Source organism: Triticum aestivum, chromosome 3B, assembly GCF_018294505.1.
Source record: "Triticum aestivum cultivar Chinese Spring chromosome 3B, IWGSC CS RefSeq v2.1, whole genome shotgun sequence".
Classification (NCBI taxonomy): Eukaryota; Viridiplantae; Streptophyta; class Magnoliopsida; order Poales; family Poaceae; genus Triticum; species Triticum aestivum.
In genome coordinates, this window is record NC_057801.1 from 670,362,672 (window position 1) to 670,380,127 (window position 17,456).

At 46.8% G+C, this 17,456-nt stretch overlaps 1 protein-coding gene across 2 annotated transcripts; it reads left to right on the forward strand.

The window, feature by feature from the left end:
- The first annotated feature begins 11,699 nt into the window (after positions 1 to 11,699).
- Positions 11,700 to 15,691, forward strand: LOC123071605 (chloride channel protein CLC-c). 2 transcript variants are annotated; one of them, XM_044495187.1, is made up of 8 exons: positions 11,700 to 12,053; positions 12,236 to 12,560; positions 12,641 to 12,841; positions 12,935 to 13,112; positions 13,195 to 13,457; positions 13,773 to 14,042; positions 14,135 to 15,266; positions 15,347 to 15,691. In XM_044495187.1, exons 2-8 carry the CDS (start codon positions 12,304 to 12,306, stop codon positions 15,431 to 15,433), a joined length of 2,388 nt encoding a protein of 795 aa, XP_044351122.1. In that variant the 5' UTR covers positions 11,700 to 12,053; positions 12,236 to 12,303; the 3' UTR covers positions 15,434 to 15,691. The 2 variants fall into 2 exon arrangements, with proteins under 2 accessions (XP_044351122.1, XP_044351121.1); XM_044495186.1 differs by having other exon boundaries at positions 11,700 to 12,041.
- The last annotated feature ends 1,765 nt before the right edge of the window (positions 15,692 to 17,456 follow it).

The window sequence follows — 17,456 nt, forward strand, 5'->3', positions numbered from 1 at the left end:
ACGGGGTATATGTGAGTTAGTTTCGAGGACGTATATGCATAGGAATCCAAGGCGCGTACGTGCGCGCGCACAGCTTCCGTTCCGGATTGTGTATGGAAGCTTCCTCAAAATACATATCGTTTTTTTCAGAAGTACATGGAGGATGTATGATTTGCACGTATTCGCGCGAATACGCGACAACTTCAAGGATGGCATAGGGCATATTCGTCAAGATGAAGTTTGGTGGATTGGTGTCGGATATGTGTAATCTGGCGCAAATGTATAACGGCATCGTGGGTTAGGATAGGCAGACTAGTGAAATTGGTCGACAAACATAGATCAGAAAGGAGACGATCCAAGCACACGCGGCGGTGGTGGTCGGTCGACTCTGGCAAGATGATGGCCTCAAGGGGCCTTGTGATCGATTGCACTATGTTGGTTTAGTAATATGGGGTCCATGTGTCTACTTCTGCAAAGGTTTAATCATGTAAATTTATCTCAAGTGGTATAGATGACTCTTGTAGGGCTTCGATCCTAATTGTGGTTCCACCCCTATTCTACATGGTATGCCACATGGGCGGTCAACGTAAATTCAGTCCTATACAAGTCAAGGAGAGGTCAACAATAGTCGAGGAAAGTCACCCCCCGGTCAACAAAAGTCCAACGAAAACTTCATGATCAATAAGTCAAAGGAAGAAGACAAATAAAAGAATAAGTCAAAGATGGAGGCAAAGGAGCAAAGAGGCCCAAAACCAAGCTATAAGGCCTTCATATGATATAGGGAATCTTCCCCTCATGGGTCACTGAGGGAGTCCCAGACTAAGGGGTCCTCGGGCATCCGGCCTATTCAACATGGACCGGACTGATGGGCTGTCAAGATAAAGGAAGAAGGTCACCTCCCGTGTCCAGTTGGGACTCCTGTATGCGTGAACGACAAGATTAAGTGTCTGGATATATTGTTTCCTTTCTCTGTAAACTGACTCTGTACAACTCTAGGCCCCTCCAGTGTCTATATAATCCAGAGGGCCTAGACCGGAGACAGAATCATAATATTCATAGGCTAGACAAGCTAGGATTTAGCCATTACAATCTCGAGGCAGATCAACTCTTGTAACCCCTATACTCATCGAATACAATCAAGCAGGACTTAGGGTTTTACCTCCTTTAAGAGGGCCCGAACCTGGATAAACATTGTATCCTTCTGTCCATTGTTACCATTGATCCTCGGACATACAGCTTGGGCCCCCCTACCCGAGATTTGCCAATTTTGACACCGACATTGGTGCTTTCATTGAGAGCTCCGATGTATTGTCAACAGAAGGATCAATGGCGCGCCTCTTCATCAACAATGATACTATGACTAGGGAGACTTTTTTTCCCGGACAGGTCTTTGTGTTCGGCGGCTTCGTGCTACATCCCGACTCAACCGGCCGCCTCGAGCGGGTCGACAGCTACGCCCTGGTCACCTGATCAGGTTCGGGAACTTGAACTACGTCGCTGACATCCGAAGGGATCTAATCTTCGAGGGATTCGTGGCCCCACTGCTGCTCCCCACCACTACAAAAAAAAGACACATCCGTGACATTTTGGGCCGAACGATTTTTTTACTTATGACACTTCTATGACGATAATTGTGACAAAACCCAGTATCATCATAGATATGGTGGACTCCTACTTCTATGACAAAAAATCATGACAGAGAATGAGCTTTTCGTCCTAGGCGGGCCGGAGTCGCAGCTGCATGACATTATTTAGTGTTTGTGCCAAGAAGAACTTATAGGATAACCTATGGTGATAGTTAATTTGATTCTGCTGAAAAACAGAAACTTTGCACGCACAAAAATAATTTTAGTAATTCACAGAAATGTGATATTGCGTTGATTCTTTTTGCTGTACATCAATATACAAATTTTTCAGGACTTCCTATTTTTGTAGGATTTTTAGAGTTGCATAAGTATTCGAGAGTTACAGGTTGCTACAGACTATTCTGTTTTTGACAGATTCTGCTTTTCGTGTGTTGTTTGCTTATTTTGATGCATCTATGGCTAGTATGTAAGGGTATGAACTATAGAGAAGTTGAAATACAGTAGGTTTAACACCAATATAAATAAAGAATGAGTTCATTACAGTACCTTATGTGGTGGTTTTTCTTTCTTTCACTAACGGAGCTTATGAGATTTCCTGTTGAGTTTTGTGTTGTGAAGTTTTCAAGTTTTGGGTAAAGATTTGATGGACTATGGAATAAGGAGTGGCAAGAGCCTAAGATTGGGGATGCCCAAGTCACCCAAGATATTCAAGAATAGCCAAAAGTCTAAGCTTAGGGATGCCCCGGAAGGCATCCCCTCTTTCATCTTTGTTTATCGGTAATTTTACTTGGAGCTATATTTTTATTCGCCACATGATATGTGTTTTGCTTGGAGCGTCTTGTATGATATTAGTCTTTGCTTTTTAGTTTTACACAATCATCCTTGCTGTACACACCTTTTGGGAGAAGCCCACTTGATTAGAATTTATTAGAGTATGCTATGTGCTTCACTTATATCTTTTGAGCTAGATAGTTTTTGCTCTAGTGCTTCACTTATATCTTTTAGAGCATGGCGGTGGCTTAATTTTGAAGAAATTGTTGATATCTCATGCTTCACTTATATTATTTTGAGAGTCTTTTAGAACAGCATGGTATTTGGTATGGCTATAAATTTTTTCCTAGAATGATGAGCATCCAAGTTGGGTATAATAAAAACTATCATAGAAAGTGCATTAAACACTAGGATCAATTTGATGCTTGGTAATTGTTTTGAGATATAAAGGTGGTAATGTTAGAGTCATGCTAGTGGGTAATTATGAAATTGAGAAATACTTGTGTTGAAGTTGGCAAGTCCCGTAGCATGCACGTATGGTAAAAGTTGTGTGACAAATTTGTTGCGTGAAGTGCTCTTTTAATTGTCATCCTTATGAGTGGAGGTCGGGATCGCGCGATGGTTAACTCCTACCAACCCTTCCCCTAGGAGCATGCGTAGTAGTACTTTGCTTCGAGGGCAAGTATACTTTTGCAATAAGTATATGAGTTCTTTATGACTAATGTGAGTCCATGGATATACGCACACTCACCCTTCCACTTATCTAGCCCTCTTGTGCCGCGCAACTTTCGTCGGTATCATGCACCCATTATTTACCTTCCTCAAAACAGCCACCATACCCACCTATTATGGCATTTCCATAGCCATTCCGAGATATATTGCCATGCAACTTTCCACCATTCCGTTTATTATGACATGCTCCATCATTGTCATATTGCTCTTTGCATGATCATGTAGTTGACATCGTATTTGTGGCAAGGCCATCTTCATAATTTTTCATACATGTCACTCTTGATTCATTGCATATGCCCGTACATCGCCGGAGGCATTCATATAGATTCATATTTTGTTCTAAGTATTGAGTTGTAATTTTTGAGTTGTAAATCAATAAAAGTGTGATGATCTTCATTATTAGAGCATTGTCCCAAGTGAGGAAAGGATGATGAAGACTATGATTCCACCACAAGTCGGGATGAGGCTTCGGACTTAAAAAAAAGAGTCCAAAGAGCCCACCAAATAAAAAAAGAGGCCAAAGAGCCCACCAAATAAAAATAAATAAATAAAATGATGAGAGAAAAGAGAGAAGGGACAATGCTACTATCTCTTTTCCACACTTGTGCTTCAAAATAGCACCATGATCTTCATGATAGAGAGTCTCTTATGTTGTCACTTTCATATACAAGTGAGAATTTTTCATTATAGAACTTGGCTTGTATATTCCAATGGTGAGCTTCCTCAAAATGCCCTAGGTCTTCGTGAGCAAGCAAGTTGGATGCACACCCACTTAGTTTCTTTTGTTGAGCTTTCATACATTTATAGCTCTAGTGCATCCGTTCATGGCAATCCCTAGTCACTCACATTGATATCTATTGATGGGCATCTCCATAGCCCGTTGATACGCCTAGTTGATGTGAGATTATATTCTCCCTTTTTTGTCTTCACAACCACCACCATATACCACATATAGTGCTATGTCCATGGCTTGCGCTCATGTATTGCGTAAGAGTTGAAAAAGCTGAAGCGCATTAAAAAGTATGAACCAATTGCTTGGCTGAAACCGGGGTTGTGCATGATGGGAGTATTTTGTGTAATGAAAATGAAGCATGGCCTAACTATATGATTTTGTAGGGATAAGGTTTCTTTGGCTATGCTATTTTGATAAGACATGATTATTTGCTAGTATGCTTCAAGTATTACTATTTTTATGTTTCATAAGCTTTTATCTTGAATCATTTGGATCTGAACAATCATGCCACAATAAAGAAAATTACATTGAGAATTATGCTAGGTAGCATTCCACATCAAAAAAAAATCTGTTTTTATCATTTACCTACTCGAGGACGAGCATGAATTAAGCTTGGAGATGCTTGATACGTCTCCAACGTATCTATAATTTTTTATTGTTCCATGCTATTATATTACCCGTTTTGGATGTTTATGGGCTTTACTTTACACTTTTATATCATTTTTGGGACTAACCTACTAACCGGAGGCCCAGCCCGTATTGTTGGTTCTTTTTGCCTATTTCAGTGTTTTGGAAGAAAAGAAATATCAAACGGAGTCCAAACGGAATGAAACCTTCGGGAGCGATCTTTTTGGAACAAACGTGATCCAGAGGACTTGGAGTGGAAGTCAAGAAATAATCGAGGCGGCCACGAGGGTGGAGGGCGCCCCCCCCTACTGGGTGCGCCCCCCTGTCTCGTGGGCCCCTCGGGCGCCCACCGACCTACTTCTTCCTCCTATATATACTCATGTACCCCGAAAACATCAGAAGCGACCATGAAAAACTATTTCCACCGCCGTGACCTTCTGTATTCACGAGATCCCATCTTGGAGCCTTCGTCAGCGCTCCGCCGAAGGGGGGATCAACCACGGAGGGCTTCTACATCAACACCATAGCCTCTCCGATGAGTTGTGAGTAGTTTACCACAGACCTTCAGGTCCATAGTTATTAGCTAGATGGCTTCTTCTCTCTCTTTCAATCTCAATACCATGTTCTCCTCGGTCTTCTTGGAGATCTATCCGATGTAACTCTTTTTGTGGTGTGTTTGTCGAGATCCGATAAATTGTGGGTTTATGATCAAGTTTATCTATGAGAAATATTTGAATCTCCTTTGAATTCTTTTATGTGTGATTAAGTTATCTTTGCAAGTCTCTTTGAATCATCAGTTTGGTTTGGCCTACTAGATTGATCTTTCTTGCCATGGGAGAAGTGCTTAGCTTTGGGTTCAATCTTGCGGTGTCCTTTCCCAGTGACAGCAGGGGCATCAAGGCACGTATTGTATTGTTGCCATCGAGGATAAAAAGATGGGGTTTATATCATATTGCATGAGTTTATCCCTCTACATCATGTCATCTTTCTTAATGCGTTACTCTGTTCTTTATGAACTTAATACTCTACATGCATGATGGATAGCGGTCGACGTGTGGAGTAATAGTAGTAGATGCAGGCAGGAGTCGGTCTACTTGTCACGGACGTGATGCTTGTATACATGATCATGCCTAGATAATCTCATAATTATTCGCTTTTCTATCAATTGCTCGACAGTAATTTGTTCACCCACCGTAATACTTATGCTATCTTGAGAGAAGCCACTAGTGAAACCTATGGCCCCCGGATCTATCTTTTATCATATAAGCTTTCAATCTACTTTTATTTGCATCTTTACTTTTCCAATCTATATTATAAAATACCAAAAATATATTTATCTTATCATATTATCTCTATCAGATCTCACTTTCACAAGTGGCCATGAAGGGATTGACAACCCCTTTATTGTGGTTCTTGCGAGTTCTTGTTTGTTTGTGTAGGTGCGTGGGACTTTTGAGGAGCCTCCGACTGGGTTGATACCTTGGTTCTCAAAAACTGAGGGAAATACTTACGCTACTATTGTTGCACCACCCTTTCCTCTTCAAAGAAAACCAATGCAAGCTCAAGACGTAGCTGTCGGCGCCACCCCCGTATGAGCCCCCGTCCTAGTTGACAAGTTTGGCGCCGGATTGGTTGCAGCTCGGTTGGCCGGGATCTTTGGTACGGTTTGCCATGTACCTCTCCTGAGATGATAGAAGGAGGAGGAAAATGACAATTCGGTTTTATACCTAGGCGTGAAGTGAGGAATATACCTCTTTGGTGACGGTGGAGGTTCAGTGGCGCTCCCGGTCCCCTGTCATTTCGCACGCTTGCCCAGTGAAGGCGTTGTCTTTCTTTTGACCGCTCGTGCTTGGGTACGGCTCATTGAGCGCCAATCCTGTAAAATATGGTTCTGTGCGGTCGGTGAGATGTGAGCGGAGGTATCTCTCTTTTAAAATGATTTCCGAACACTTACCTTAACGAAAGGATAGAGGTCGAGGTAGTCGGCCATAATGGCTACCTCCAAGCCGTCAAGGCTCGCCTGGTGATAGACTCCATCTTCAAATTCTACAAATATATCCGGATCCTCGTGGAATCCGGGGTCTTCGTTGCGAGCATGGTCCTCTGGCTGGGGGGGGGGGCAATGGATGTTTTCGACTACCTTCTTCCATGTCTGCTTTAAAGCAACCAGAGTAGTTTGATTAGTGCATCCCAACAATAAAGAAAAATACTGATAAATGGTCAACTTACCCATTCAATGGGGTTGTACATGGAAAAGCCTTCCCGACAATTCAAGCGGGCTAATTCTTCTTCTTCCCCCTTATAAAGGTCGGCGAGCATGGCAGCCAGAATGGCTTGGTTATCCGGACTCTCTCCCCTATAATGAGACGCCTCGTCCTTCCCGTTATAGCATCATAAAGGGGCCACTCTGGATTGGAGAGGCTGGACGCATCGTTTTATTGCGATGGCCATGACTAACAATGGAGAGTCCGGAATGGGCAAGTAGTCAGACCTTGCTAACCAGTCTCATTACCTCCGCACTGTCCTCTAGCTTGGGGCACCTTGGGTGCCAGTTGAATAGCTTCTTAGAGGAGCGCTGCAGAATTCGGGAAGTCCCCACCGCACTGGGTCCGGAAGGGGGACATCCTCGATGTAAGACCATTCCGAAGACCATTCTTCGGACCCCCTCTTCGGAGTCCCAATAGGGTGGCCGGATCCGTCTATGCGCCATACTTCGGCGCCACCCACTTCGAATATAGACCCTCCACCCTGATGGCGGGGGACTAGGCAAAAGAACTTTCTCCATATTTCAAAATGAGCCTAGCAGCCTAAAAACAACTCGCAGAGAGCGACAAAACCAGAGATGTGCAGAATAGAACCTGGTGTGAGATTGTGCAGCTGGATCCCATAGAACTCCAATAGACCCCTGAGGAAGGGGTGGATAGGGAACCCTACGCCCCTTAGAAGGAACGAAATAAAGCACACCCTCTCCTCTTGGCTGGGGTTGGGGAAGTTCTCTGCTAACACATCATTGCCCATAGAAGCTAATCCCGCCCGCACGGGGACTAGATCCGCGGGGGGGGGGGGGGGAGATATCCTTGTGTTTGAAGTCGACTCAGCTGAAGGTGGGATACTGAGGAGCTTCGCCAATCCCCCTCTTGAGGCCCATAGGGGCGCGAGGAGGAGCCACGGGCGCTTGCCATGGTTTGAAGTTTTTCATGGTTTGCCCCCGTGCTCTTTGGGCGATGTGAGGTGGCGTTTGGGGATCTAACTTCGTTATATAGACGCCACCAGCGCCTGGTAAAGGGCTAAATTGCAAAAAGTTATGGGTCGTTTGCATTCGCTCAACGCGTGGAAATCGAGGCGACGACAGGAAGGAATCATAAAGACTAGGCTCAGAAACCGATGCCGAACTATCATCAATCCGGAGTATGGTGAAGAACCCACATTGCAAAGCCGAAGACATGAATCCGCATACTACATCGTCATTGAAGGCAAGTTCGGGCGCTACTGAGGGACTCCTGGTTTCGGGGGTCCTCGGGTGTCTGGCTTGAGGATGCGGGCCGGGCTGAATGGGTCGTGAAGATAAAAGCTGAAAGCCATCCTCCGTGTTCGGGTAGGACTCCTATGTGCGTGGACGGCAAGATTAGAGTCCGGATGTATTGTTTCCTTTCCTTATGAACCGACTTTGTACAAACCCTAGGCCCCTCCGGTGTGTATATAAACTGGAGGGTTACTCCGTAGAGGCTATCATAATATTCATAGGCTAGACAAGCTAGGGTTTAGCTTGAGGTAGATCAACTCTTGTAACCCCTATACTCATCGAATACAATCAATTAGGATGCAGGGTTTTACCTCCTTTAAGAGGGCCCAAACCTGGATAAACATTGTGTCCCTTTGTCCATTTTTACCATCGATCCTTAGACACACAGCTTGCCCCCCACCCTACCCGAGATCTGGCGGTTTTGACACCGACAAGCACCTTTATGATCATCGAGTTATGAAATGACGTTTGATAGCACATATGGCATTCCTCCGGTATCCGGGAGTGGCATGATCTCATGGTCGAAGGAATAGATACTTGACATGAAGAAAGCTATAGCAAATAACTAAACGGTCGATGCTAAGCTTACGGTTGGGTCTGTCCATGACATCATTCTTGTAATGATGTGATCCGGTTATCAAATGACAACTCATGTCCATGGTTAGGAAACCATAACCATCTTTGATCAATGAGCTAGTCTGATAGAGGCTTACTAGGGACACTGTGTAGTTTATGTATTCACACATGTATTTTACTTTTCGGGCAATACAATCTAGCATGAATAATAAACATTTATCATGAACGGTTTTTATTATTGCCTCTAGGGCATATTTCCAATAGATCAATCTATGCTCACTTAGTGCATGAGATAAAAGAAGCTCACAAGCATTTGTAATTCTTGTATTACTCACATACCCAGTTCTCATAATAAAGCCAGTGCTAGATTGGCTTCTTTTGCTAGAATTAATGATAGAACATTGACGCGGTTAGGGTTTGGACCAGTCGAGGTCTTTGAGATAGCCAAAGAGGATTGTAAAGTCATTTTGATTGAGTAATACAAGTTTTATCCCTGCAAAAAAAAAAGCTTTGACTGAAGTCAAACTTCATGGAGTTTGACCAAGTTTGTAGAAAATAATATGAGTATTTATAGTAACAAACTTATATGATGTGAAAATATATGCAATGGTATTGATTTGGTGGTGTATATGTAAATATATTTTTCTACGAAGTTATTGATTATTGAAAGTATGTAAAGTTTGACTTTAGACAAACCTAAAAGGACTGTGCTAACGATCAGTCGACTGGTCGTTAGCGACAGATCCGCACAACTAGTTCCTACGTGATCGCTATCTTCCCACGCTTCTTTTCACTGTTTTTTTTCCTTCTCTCAAAAACCGCGGTAAATCGCTAGTGGTTTTTTCTGGGTTTTCATCGCATAATATGAAAATAAAATAAAAGTGCTTGAAAGAGGATTCAAACCTAGGTCTATGCAATACCTATTGAGCCTAATAACCAACTAAGCCACCTTTTGTTGTTGTCTATTATAGATAAACAATGTTATTTGAACCTTTCTTATTTCTGTCATATCAGAAAAAATAAAGTTTGGCTTGGTAACTTTGGCATGACCAACGTGATAACTATGGTATGAGCAACATGATAACTATAACATGATAAGGCTGATAACTACAGTACGAGAAGGTTAAGGCGTGAGGAAGTATGGTAATTTAACACATAAATTACAGATGAAAATGTTTAAAAAACTTTTTTCCCTTGGATGAAAGATACCATGGTGTTTAAAACGTAAGATATTAGTTATCAAATCTGTGATGTATACATTATCATGCTTTTTACATAGAAATTACCGGTTGTATATTTTTCAACAAAAAAATAAAAAATTATAATGGTATTTATATGTGAGTTATCAAGTCTGCGATGTGTGATTTATCATGTTATTTGCATAAGAGTTATCGTGGTATGATTCAACAACTCCTCCCACCCTACCCCGCGGATAAAGTTATCAGGATACATAATTTATCATTTCTACGATGTGTGACTTATCATGTTATTTGCATAGAAGTTACCGTGGTATGTTTCAATGACTCCCCCCAAACCCCAACCCCATCGACAAAGTTACCAGGATTGGGTAAATAATTTAATGCCTATGATGTGTGAGTTATCATATTATTTGCATAGTAGTTATCGTGGTATGTTTCAACGACTCCCCATTCCGGCCTCTCCGACAAAGTTACCAGGACTGGTACATAATTTATCATGCTTACGATGTGTGAATTATCATGTTATTTGCATAGAAGTTACTGTCGTACGTTTCAACGACACCCCCACCCCGACCCCTCCTACAAAGTTATCAGGTCTACCATATATGAGTTATCATGTTATTTGCACATAAGTTACCGTGGCATGTTTCAACGACTTTCCCCACCCCCATCCTCGCCGACCAAGTTATCAGGATCGGGGTACATAAGTTATCAAGTCTGCCATGTTTGAGTTATCGTGTTATTTGCACAGAAGTGACCATGGCATGTTTCAGCGACTTGCTCCACCCCTATAATGAAACGGTTACATCTCTATGCTTGGTACAACTAATGAGATGGAATGGAGTGGTTCCATCTCGGTGTTTGGTTAGAGGGTAGGATGGAATTTTGTACTGTCTAAATTCAGTGCTAATACTAGCAGTAAACATCATTTAGCACCACTAGTACGAAATTCGTCTCAACTAGTATCGATACTAAGCATTATTTGTCAAAAACTCAGAGTAATGCATTCACTGTGTGCATCTACACAGATCATCAGCGAGATGGAAGGAAGTGCCCAGCATCTACAGTTCTACACACATGTACACACGGCCGTCCAGGTAAGATGTCCCCGACTTCTGCTCAAAAGCTGCCGCAAGCCATCGAATCGTCCCTTCAATCAAGTTAGTGTGCTTCCCAACTCAACCACAATGCCAAAGTCCCTGCCGCCTGTGATTCGTCAGCCTTCCTTTGAGAAGCGCCGCCAGCGCTTCCATGTGAGGATCTGGCCAACGCCCATCTCCTTCCACCCGAGGATCCCGCCAGCATCCGTCTCCTTCCGCCAATGCTCGCCTCCTTCCTGGTCCGACCAGAGGATCCCGCCAGCGCCTGCTAGTGCTCGCCTCCTTCCGCCTCGTTGTCAGATCCTTGGCCGCGTGGAGACAAGCGGCAGGAGTGTGCCGGCGGTGAGAGATGAGGGGAGGGTGGAGCGAGGTGAGAGATGAGACGAGAGGCAGGAGTGCTTGGTCGAGGGAGAGAAGGCAGAGTCGGGGAGATGGGGCGCGCGGCGAGCGGGGGGACGGCGACAATGCCATGGAGCGGTTTGCGGCACGTGCGGGAAGCCAGCGAAGCGTTATCTTTCACTTGGCGGTGGCAAAAAAATTGTAATATCAGCGAACTCTCATTTTAGAGCGCGATGGTCGTACGATCTAGAACGGACGGCATCCAGAGCGTGCGGATCTGTCGCAAATCTACAGTCGGCAGGAATTTAGCTTTATCGAACCCAAAAACAATATGATCTTCTGATTTTTGGGAAAGTTTTTTTTCCTGATTTTATTTCTCAACTTCTTGTAAATGACATGGCTATCATTTGAGAAATAAAGTCTTATTACTGTCAAAAAAATAAAAAAATAAATACTTCAGCTGTGTTGCACGCAGGGTGCGTGCATATATATGTTGCGAAGCCATAGCCACGTTCAAGCAAAGCCTTGCATGCATCCCGTGCAAAGCGGATCCAGCTGATCTGACCCGACAGCCGCATTAGTCGCCTTCTTTCACTTGGTCGTCTCCCTCAGCGCAATGAAGTAGCGGCAGGGAACAAAATCGATCGCCACACAGGTGTATATCCTGCTTCCCGCGTTCCTCTCCGACCCTACCCCGACGGCCAGGTCGGTGCAGTCGAGGGTGCTCAACCAGCGTCTCTCTCGGCAGAGAATCCCGTGGCGGCGACGATGGTCGCCGTGAGCCGGCGGCACCACAGCACCGCCGCGTGATCCCAAAAGATTCACCGGCGCTGGTCCTTCCCCTGAAGATCCGATCCGGTCAATCTGTTCATCGTCGTAAGAGTCCACGTGATCCACGGATCCTTGTCTCGTTTCGTTTGAATTCCTAGCCTTATCCATTAGGCGGTTAGGGTAGAATCGCATTCCGCGAGATCCTTTCTTCTTAAACGAAAACGAAGCCAGATACGTTTAATTTGACACATGTCGTTTATCCCATTACCGGCAATAATGCCCGTGTTTACGTTTTGCAGATTCGGCGCGGACGATCTAAGAACACGCCGCGCGTTAGATTAGAATTAGGCTGGGGAAAAACAGATCCATGGCCATGGCTAAACGGGAGAAAGCCTTGGCCGTACGCGCCGTACGCGCACCCGTACCCGAGGCTCCCCCGACGCCGACGGCGACGCCGATGTCGGCAACGGCACCGACGTCCGCGAAGTCGGTCAAGTGGGGCGACCTCGAGGACGCGGCCGGCGGGCTGGAGCGGCCGCTGCTGCGGCAGCGCGGCTCCAACACCACGTCGCAGATGGCCGTCGTCGGCACCAACGTCTGCCCTATCGAGAGCCTCGACTACGAGTGCGTGTCCCTAAACCCTATCTACCGCGATCCTCAGAAGTTCGTCCTGAATTCTGTACTAATCTGCGGATCGATTTCAGGATTGTGGAGAACGACTTGTACAAGCAGGACTGGAGGTCGAGGGGGCGGATCCAGGTCTTCCAGTACCAGGTCCTCAAATGGCTCATGGCGCTCCTCGTGGGATCCTTCGTTGGCCTCGTGGGATTCTTCAACAACATCGCCGTCGAGAACATCGCCGGCTACAAGCTGCTCCTGACCAGCAACCTCATGCGGCAAAACAGGTATACCTTGCCTGCCAGACATGTACACCACCAATGCCATCTCCCAAAGACCCAAACAATGCACGGCGCATCATCTCCATCTCTGTGGCTCAGGAACCTGGAAGCGTTCCTGCTATACATGGCCTGCAATGCGGTTCTTGCGGGGTCCGCAGCTGCGATTTGCGCCTACTTAGCCCCCGCGGCAGCTGGCTCCGGCATACCGGAGGTGAAGGCCTATCTGAACGGTGTCGACGCCCACTCCATCCTAGCGCCCAGCACCCTCTTCGTGAAGGTCAGACCACTTCCTAACTCACTGTCAATGGATGCTTCGATGCACATTGGACAGGATTAAGTTGTGACTTTGGGACCTGCAGATTATTGGCTCCATATTGGGGGTGTCTGCCGGTTTTATGCTGGGCAAAGAAGGGCCTATGGTGCACACTGGTGCCTGCATTGCCGCCATGCTCGGCCAAGGGGGGTCGCGCAAGTATGGCCTCACGTGGAACTGGATCAGGTACTTCAAGAACGACCTCGATCGTAGGGATCTCATCACCTGCGGTGCTGCGGCCGGCGTCACTGCAGCATTCCGCGCCCCCGTCGGCGGCGTTCTCTTTGCCCTCGAGGAAGCAACGACTTGGTAAAATTTTACTACTACTAAAACTGTGCATGTTCTATTTCCAATCCTGATTTTGTCGGAAATGCTACAGTGCGCATAGAACTTCTACTAGTGTTTATTCCTTTGAAAAGTGCAATTTCACCCAAGGTTGGTTTCAGATAAATTCATCATCTGTCACATGGAATCACTCCTTTGGTAGTCTTTGGTCCTGATAATATGATCACACTGAACTGTGGAATGAAATTTATCGCGAGTTTTTTTTTTCTTTTCAAACCGGGCTAATCCCCTCCCATTACTTCCATATAACAGAAACCCTTTATCCTTCTGATCTCTCAGGTGGCGGAGTGCGCTTCTGTGGAGGACATTCTCCACAACGGCAATGTCGGCGATAGTGCTGCGGTCGTTGATAGAGTACTGCCGCAGCGGCAACTGCGGCCTGTTCGGCAAAGGGGGTCTGATCATGTTCGACGTCAGCTCGCGGGTGACGACTTACACCGCCACTGATATCGGCGCGGTCATACTGCTCGGTATCCTCGGCGGGCTGCTCGGAGCTCTCTTCAACCGCTTTGTCGACCAGATCCTCCGCAGATACGGCGTCATCAATGAGTAATCTTCATCCGAATTGACCTCATTATGAAAGGAAAGCATTTCTCAGAGAGCTTCAGGAAGTCGGATCACTGAATGATTTGAATTTGCAGGAAGGGTGCGCCGTACAAGATCCTCATGACGGTGTTCATCTCACTTGTCACCTCATGCTGCTCCTTCGGCCTGTCGTCGCTGTCTCCCTGCGTCCCGTGCCCGCCTGAGCTCGCCCCCGGCAAGTGCCCGACCATCGGCCGGAGCGGCAACTACAAGAAGTTCTGGTGTCCGGCGGGGCACTACAACGCGCTGGCCTCTCTCTTCTTCAACACCAACGACGATGCCATCCGCAACCTTTTCAGCGGCGGCACGGACAGCGAGTTCGGGGTGTACACTCTGCTCACGTTCTTCATCGGCGTGTACACCCTTGGTCTGATCACCTACGGCGTGGCCGTGCCGTCGGGCCTCTTCATCCCCGTCATCCTCTCCGGTGCCTCCTTCGGCCGCCTCGTGGGCAAGGTCTTCGGCTCGGGCCTCGACACGGGCCTCTTCGCGATCGTCGGTGCGGCCTCCTTCCTCGGCGGCACCATGCGGATGACAGTGTCGGTGTGCGTGATCCTGCTGGAGCTCACCAACGACCTCCTGCTGCTGCCGCTCATCATGCTCGTCCTGCTCGTCTCCAAGACGGTGGCGGACTGCTTCAACAAGGGCGTGTACGAGCAGATCGTGCGCATGAAGGGTCTCCCCTTCCTGGAGGTGCACGCCGACGCGTGCATGCGAAGCCTGGTGGCCAGCGACGTGCTGTCCGGGCCGGTGATCACCTTCTCCAGCGTGGAGCGCGTCGGCTCCGTGGTGAACACGCTGCGGCGCACCGGCCACAACGGGTTCCCGGTGATCGAGGAGGAGCCGTTCGCGCCGGCGCCGGAGCTGTGCGGTCTGGTGCTGCGCTCCCACCTGATCGTGCTGCTCAACGGCAGGACCTTCACCAGGGCCCCCGTCAAGACCGGCGCCGCCGAGGTGTTCCGCAAGCTCAAGCCCTTCGACTTCGCCAAGGTGGGGTCGTCGGGGAAGGCGATGGAGGTGGACGATCTGAGGCTCACCGAGGAGGAGATGGACATGTACGTGGACCTCCACCCGATCACCAACCGGTCGCCCTACACCGTCCTGGAGAACATGTCGCTAGCCAAGGCCGCCGTGCTCTTCCGCGACCTCGGCCTCCGCCACATGTGCGTTGTGCCGAGGACCCCCGGGGTAAGAACTCACTGACCCGCTCCGCCATTACTTGCCGCCATTTTTACCATTCTCTGACCACGCGTCTGTGTGCATTGCAGAGACCGCCGGTGCTGGGGATCCTGACGCGGCACGACTTCATGCCGGAGTACATCCGCGGGCTGTTCGAGAACGTCCTTCGCGAGTAGAGGAAGATCGCCGGTCATTTTCTTTGCATATATTTTACGCACGTGTTTTTCTTTTTGCACATATCGAAGTATTTTTAGTTCTACTACTACTATCTACTGCACAGCTGCGTTTAGTTTAGTGAGTCCCTTAGCTATTTTAGGCTCACTGGCTAGCACCCCGCGAAGAAGTGGTGTGACCGACCCTGAATTAGTGAATTTTGTTGAAGTTGTAAGAAAATCATCGATAATTAGTGCGGACTATTTTATTAGCATGTCTGATATCGATTGACAGCCATTGTCAACTCCGTGATGGCATGCTTATCGTTGACCGAGAGCCATCATTGTCGCCACGATTTTCAACTACGATCTATACGCGCCACCACCATGCGTCGGTGGGAGGAACTGTCGAGTACAGTTGTTGGTATCTAAGTGCATTTCTAACCGATTAGAGAAGTAAAAATTCTGTTTTACTCCTTTAATCGGCTTAATCGGCACCTAGCGATCCCTTATCCGCCGCAAGGGAGTAATTTTTTCACTCCAGCCCTAAATTTCTCCCTAAATATACTCTACCACGCAACTGAGCAAAAGCCACACATCTCCCTTGTGTTGCCCCTTGCCCCTACAAATTCGTCGGCGCGACTCCTGGCGACTGCTCGCCAGTCCCCTGCTACCTCGCTGCCTTCCCTGCCGCCCTTCTGCCTGACGTCAAGCCCGTTTTGGCCCTCGTCGCCGTTGTCGGAATCAAGGTGAAACGCCGCCGCTGTCGCCATTGTTGATTCGTTGGATTCCTTCTTTGCTTCTTCTTTTTCCGTCGGCCGACGCATCTCACCTTGATTGCACACCGATGCAGGTCATTCCCTCTCGTTGCCGCCGGCCTATTTGGTCAGAACGACAACGGTCGGACGGTGCACCACCACACCGCATACTGGAGCTCCAAGGTTCTATGGCGGATCATGACTTGTTGCCCTATCGAGTACTCCCTAGCACCAGCGGTCTCTGCAATGCAGAGACCGCCGGTGCCGCAAGTGTTCGACGAATTGCCCTGCCGAGTACTGGACCTCCAAGGTTTTATGGTGGATCATGACTTGTTGCATCATATTGCACAACATGACATTGAAGACGAGAGAGATATGCCTGAGAACTTTTGGTACATCTCAAACGGGACTCCGGTTGAGCCAGAGTATGACACAAACAGGATCTTGGCATTCCTTAAGGAGCATCTCAAGATCAAGAACCGTCAAGTTCATGCTCAGCTCCAACAAGATCTTGTTGAGCATCACATGCCATGTCTTAGCGAGCCCTAATTGTTTTGTCACATGCTATTTGATACATTTGAACCATTCGGTGTGTTTAAATTTGAATAATTTGGTTTGTAAACTTTGAACTGGTTTGTAAACTATATTCATGATTTGCTTGAACATTGAGAGTTATGTTTAGTTTCTATATGTAATATGTAGTTGCAATTTATACTAGAATTGCAAAGTTGAGAAAAAACAAAAAAGTTACTCCGTTATATTCAGGGGATCGGCTAGGTCTGGCCAACACTTAGTGGAGTAAATATACTCCACTAAGGGTTTACTCCACCGGATCTCCACTATTTTTAGGGGATCGGTTAGAAATGCCCTGAGTTCCAACTTTGATAATGAACTAGTGGCAGGGGCGCGCCTCCTCTGCCATCATGGGCGCGCAAATCTTGCCAATGTACTTTTGAACATGCATATGCAGCCCAAATGAGCGGCAGATGTTAAGAAAAAAGGTACTCCACTTAACAGAAATACATCATTAAAATGTTCAGGCATATAGCATAGCATAGCAAACAGAGCAAACCAGAAGGTCTATATTAACAGGTAGATCACAGTGTTACAAGGTGGATGCCAGAGCACAACCATCAATTCAAAATAAAAGCTAACATATCTTTGCGGACTTTAACCACAATACGTCACTCTTCTTAATACTCCCAAAGCAAAACTATCACTAAGTGACCTGATACCATCTCTTCTTGTTTGTGCCATCCCACAACAATTCATAATGGCCTCCGGTGGCA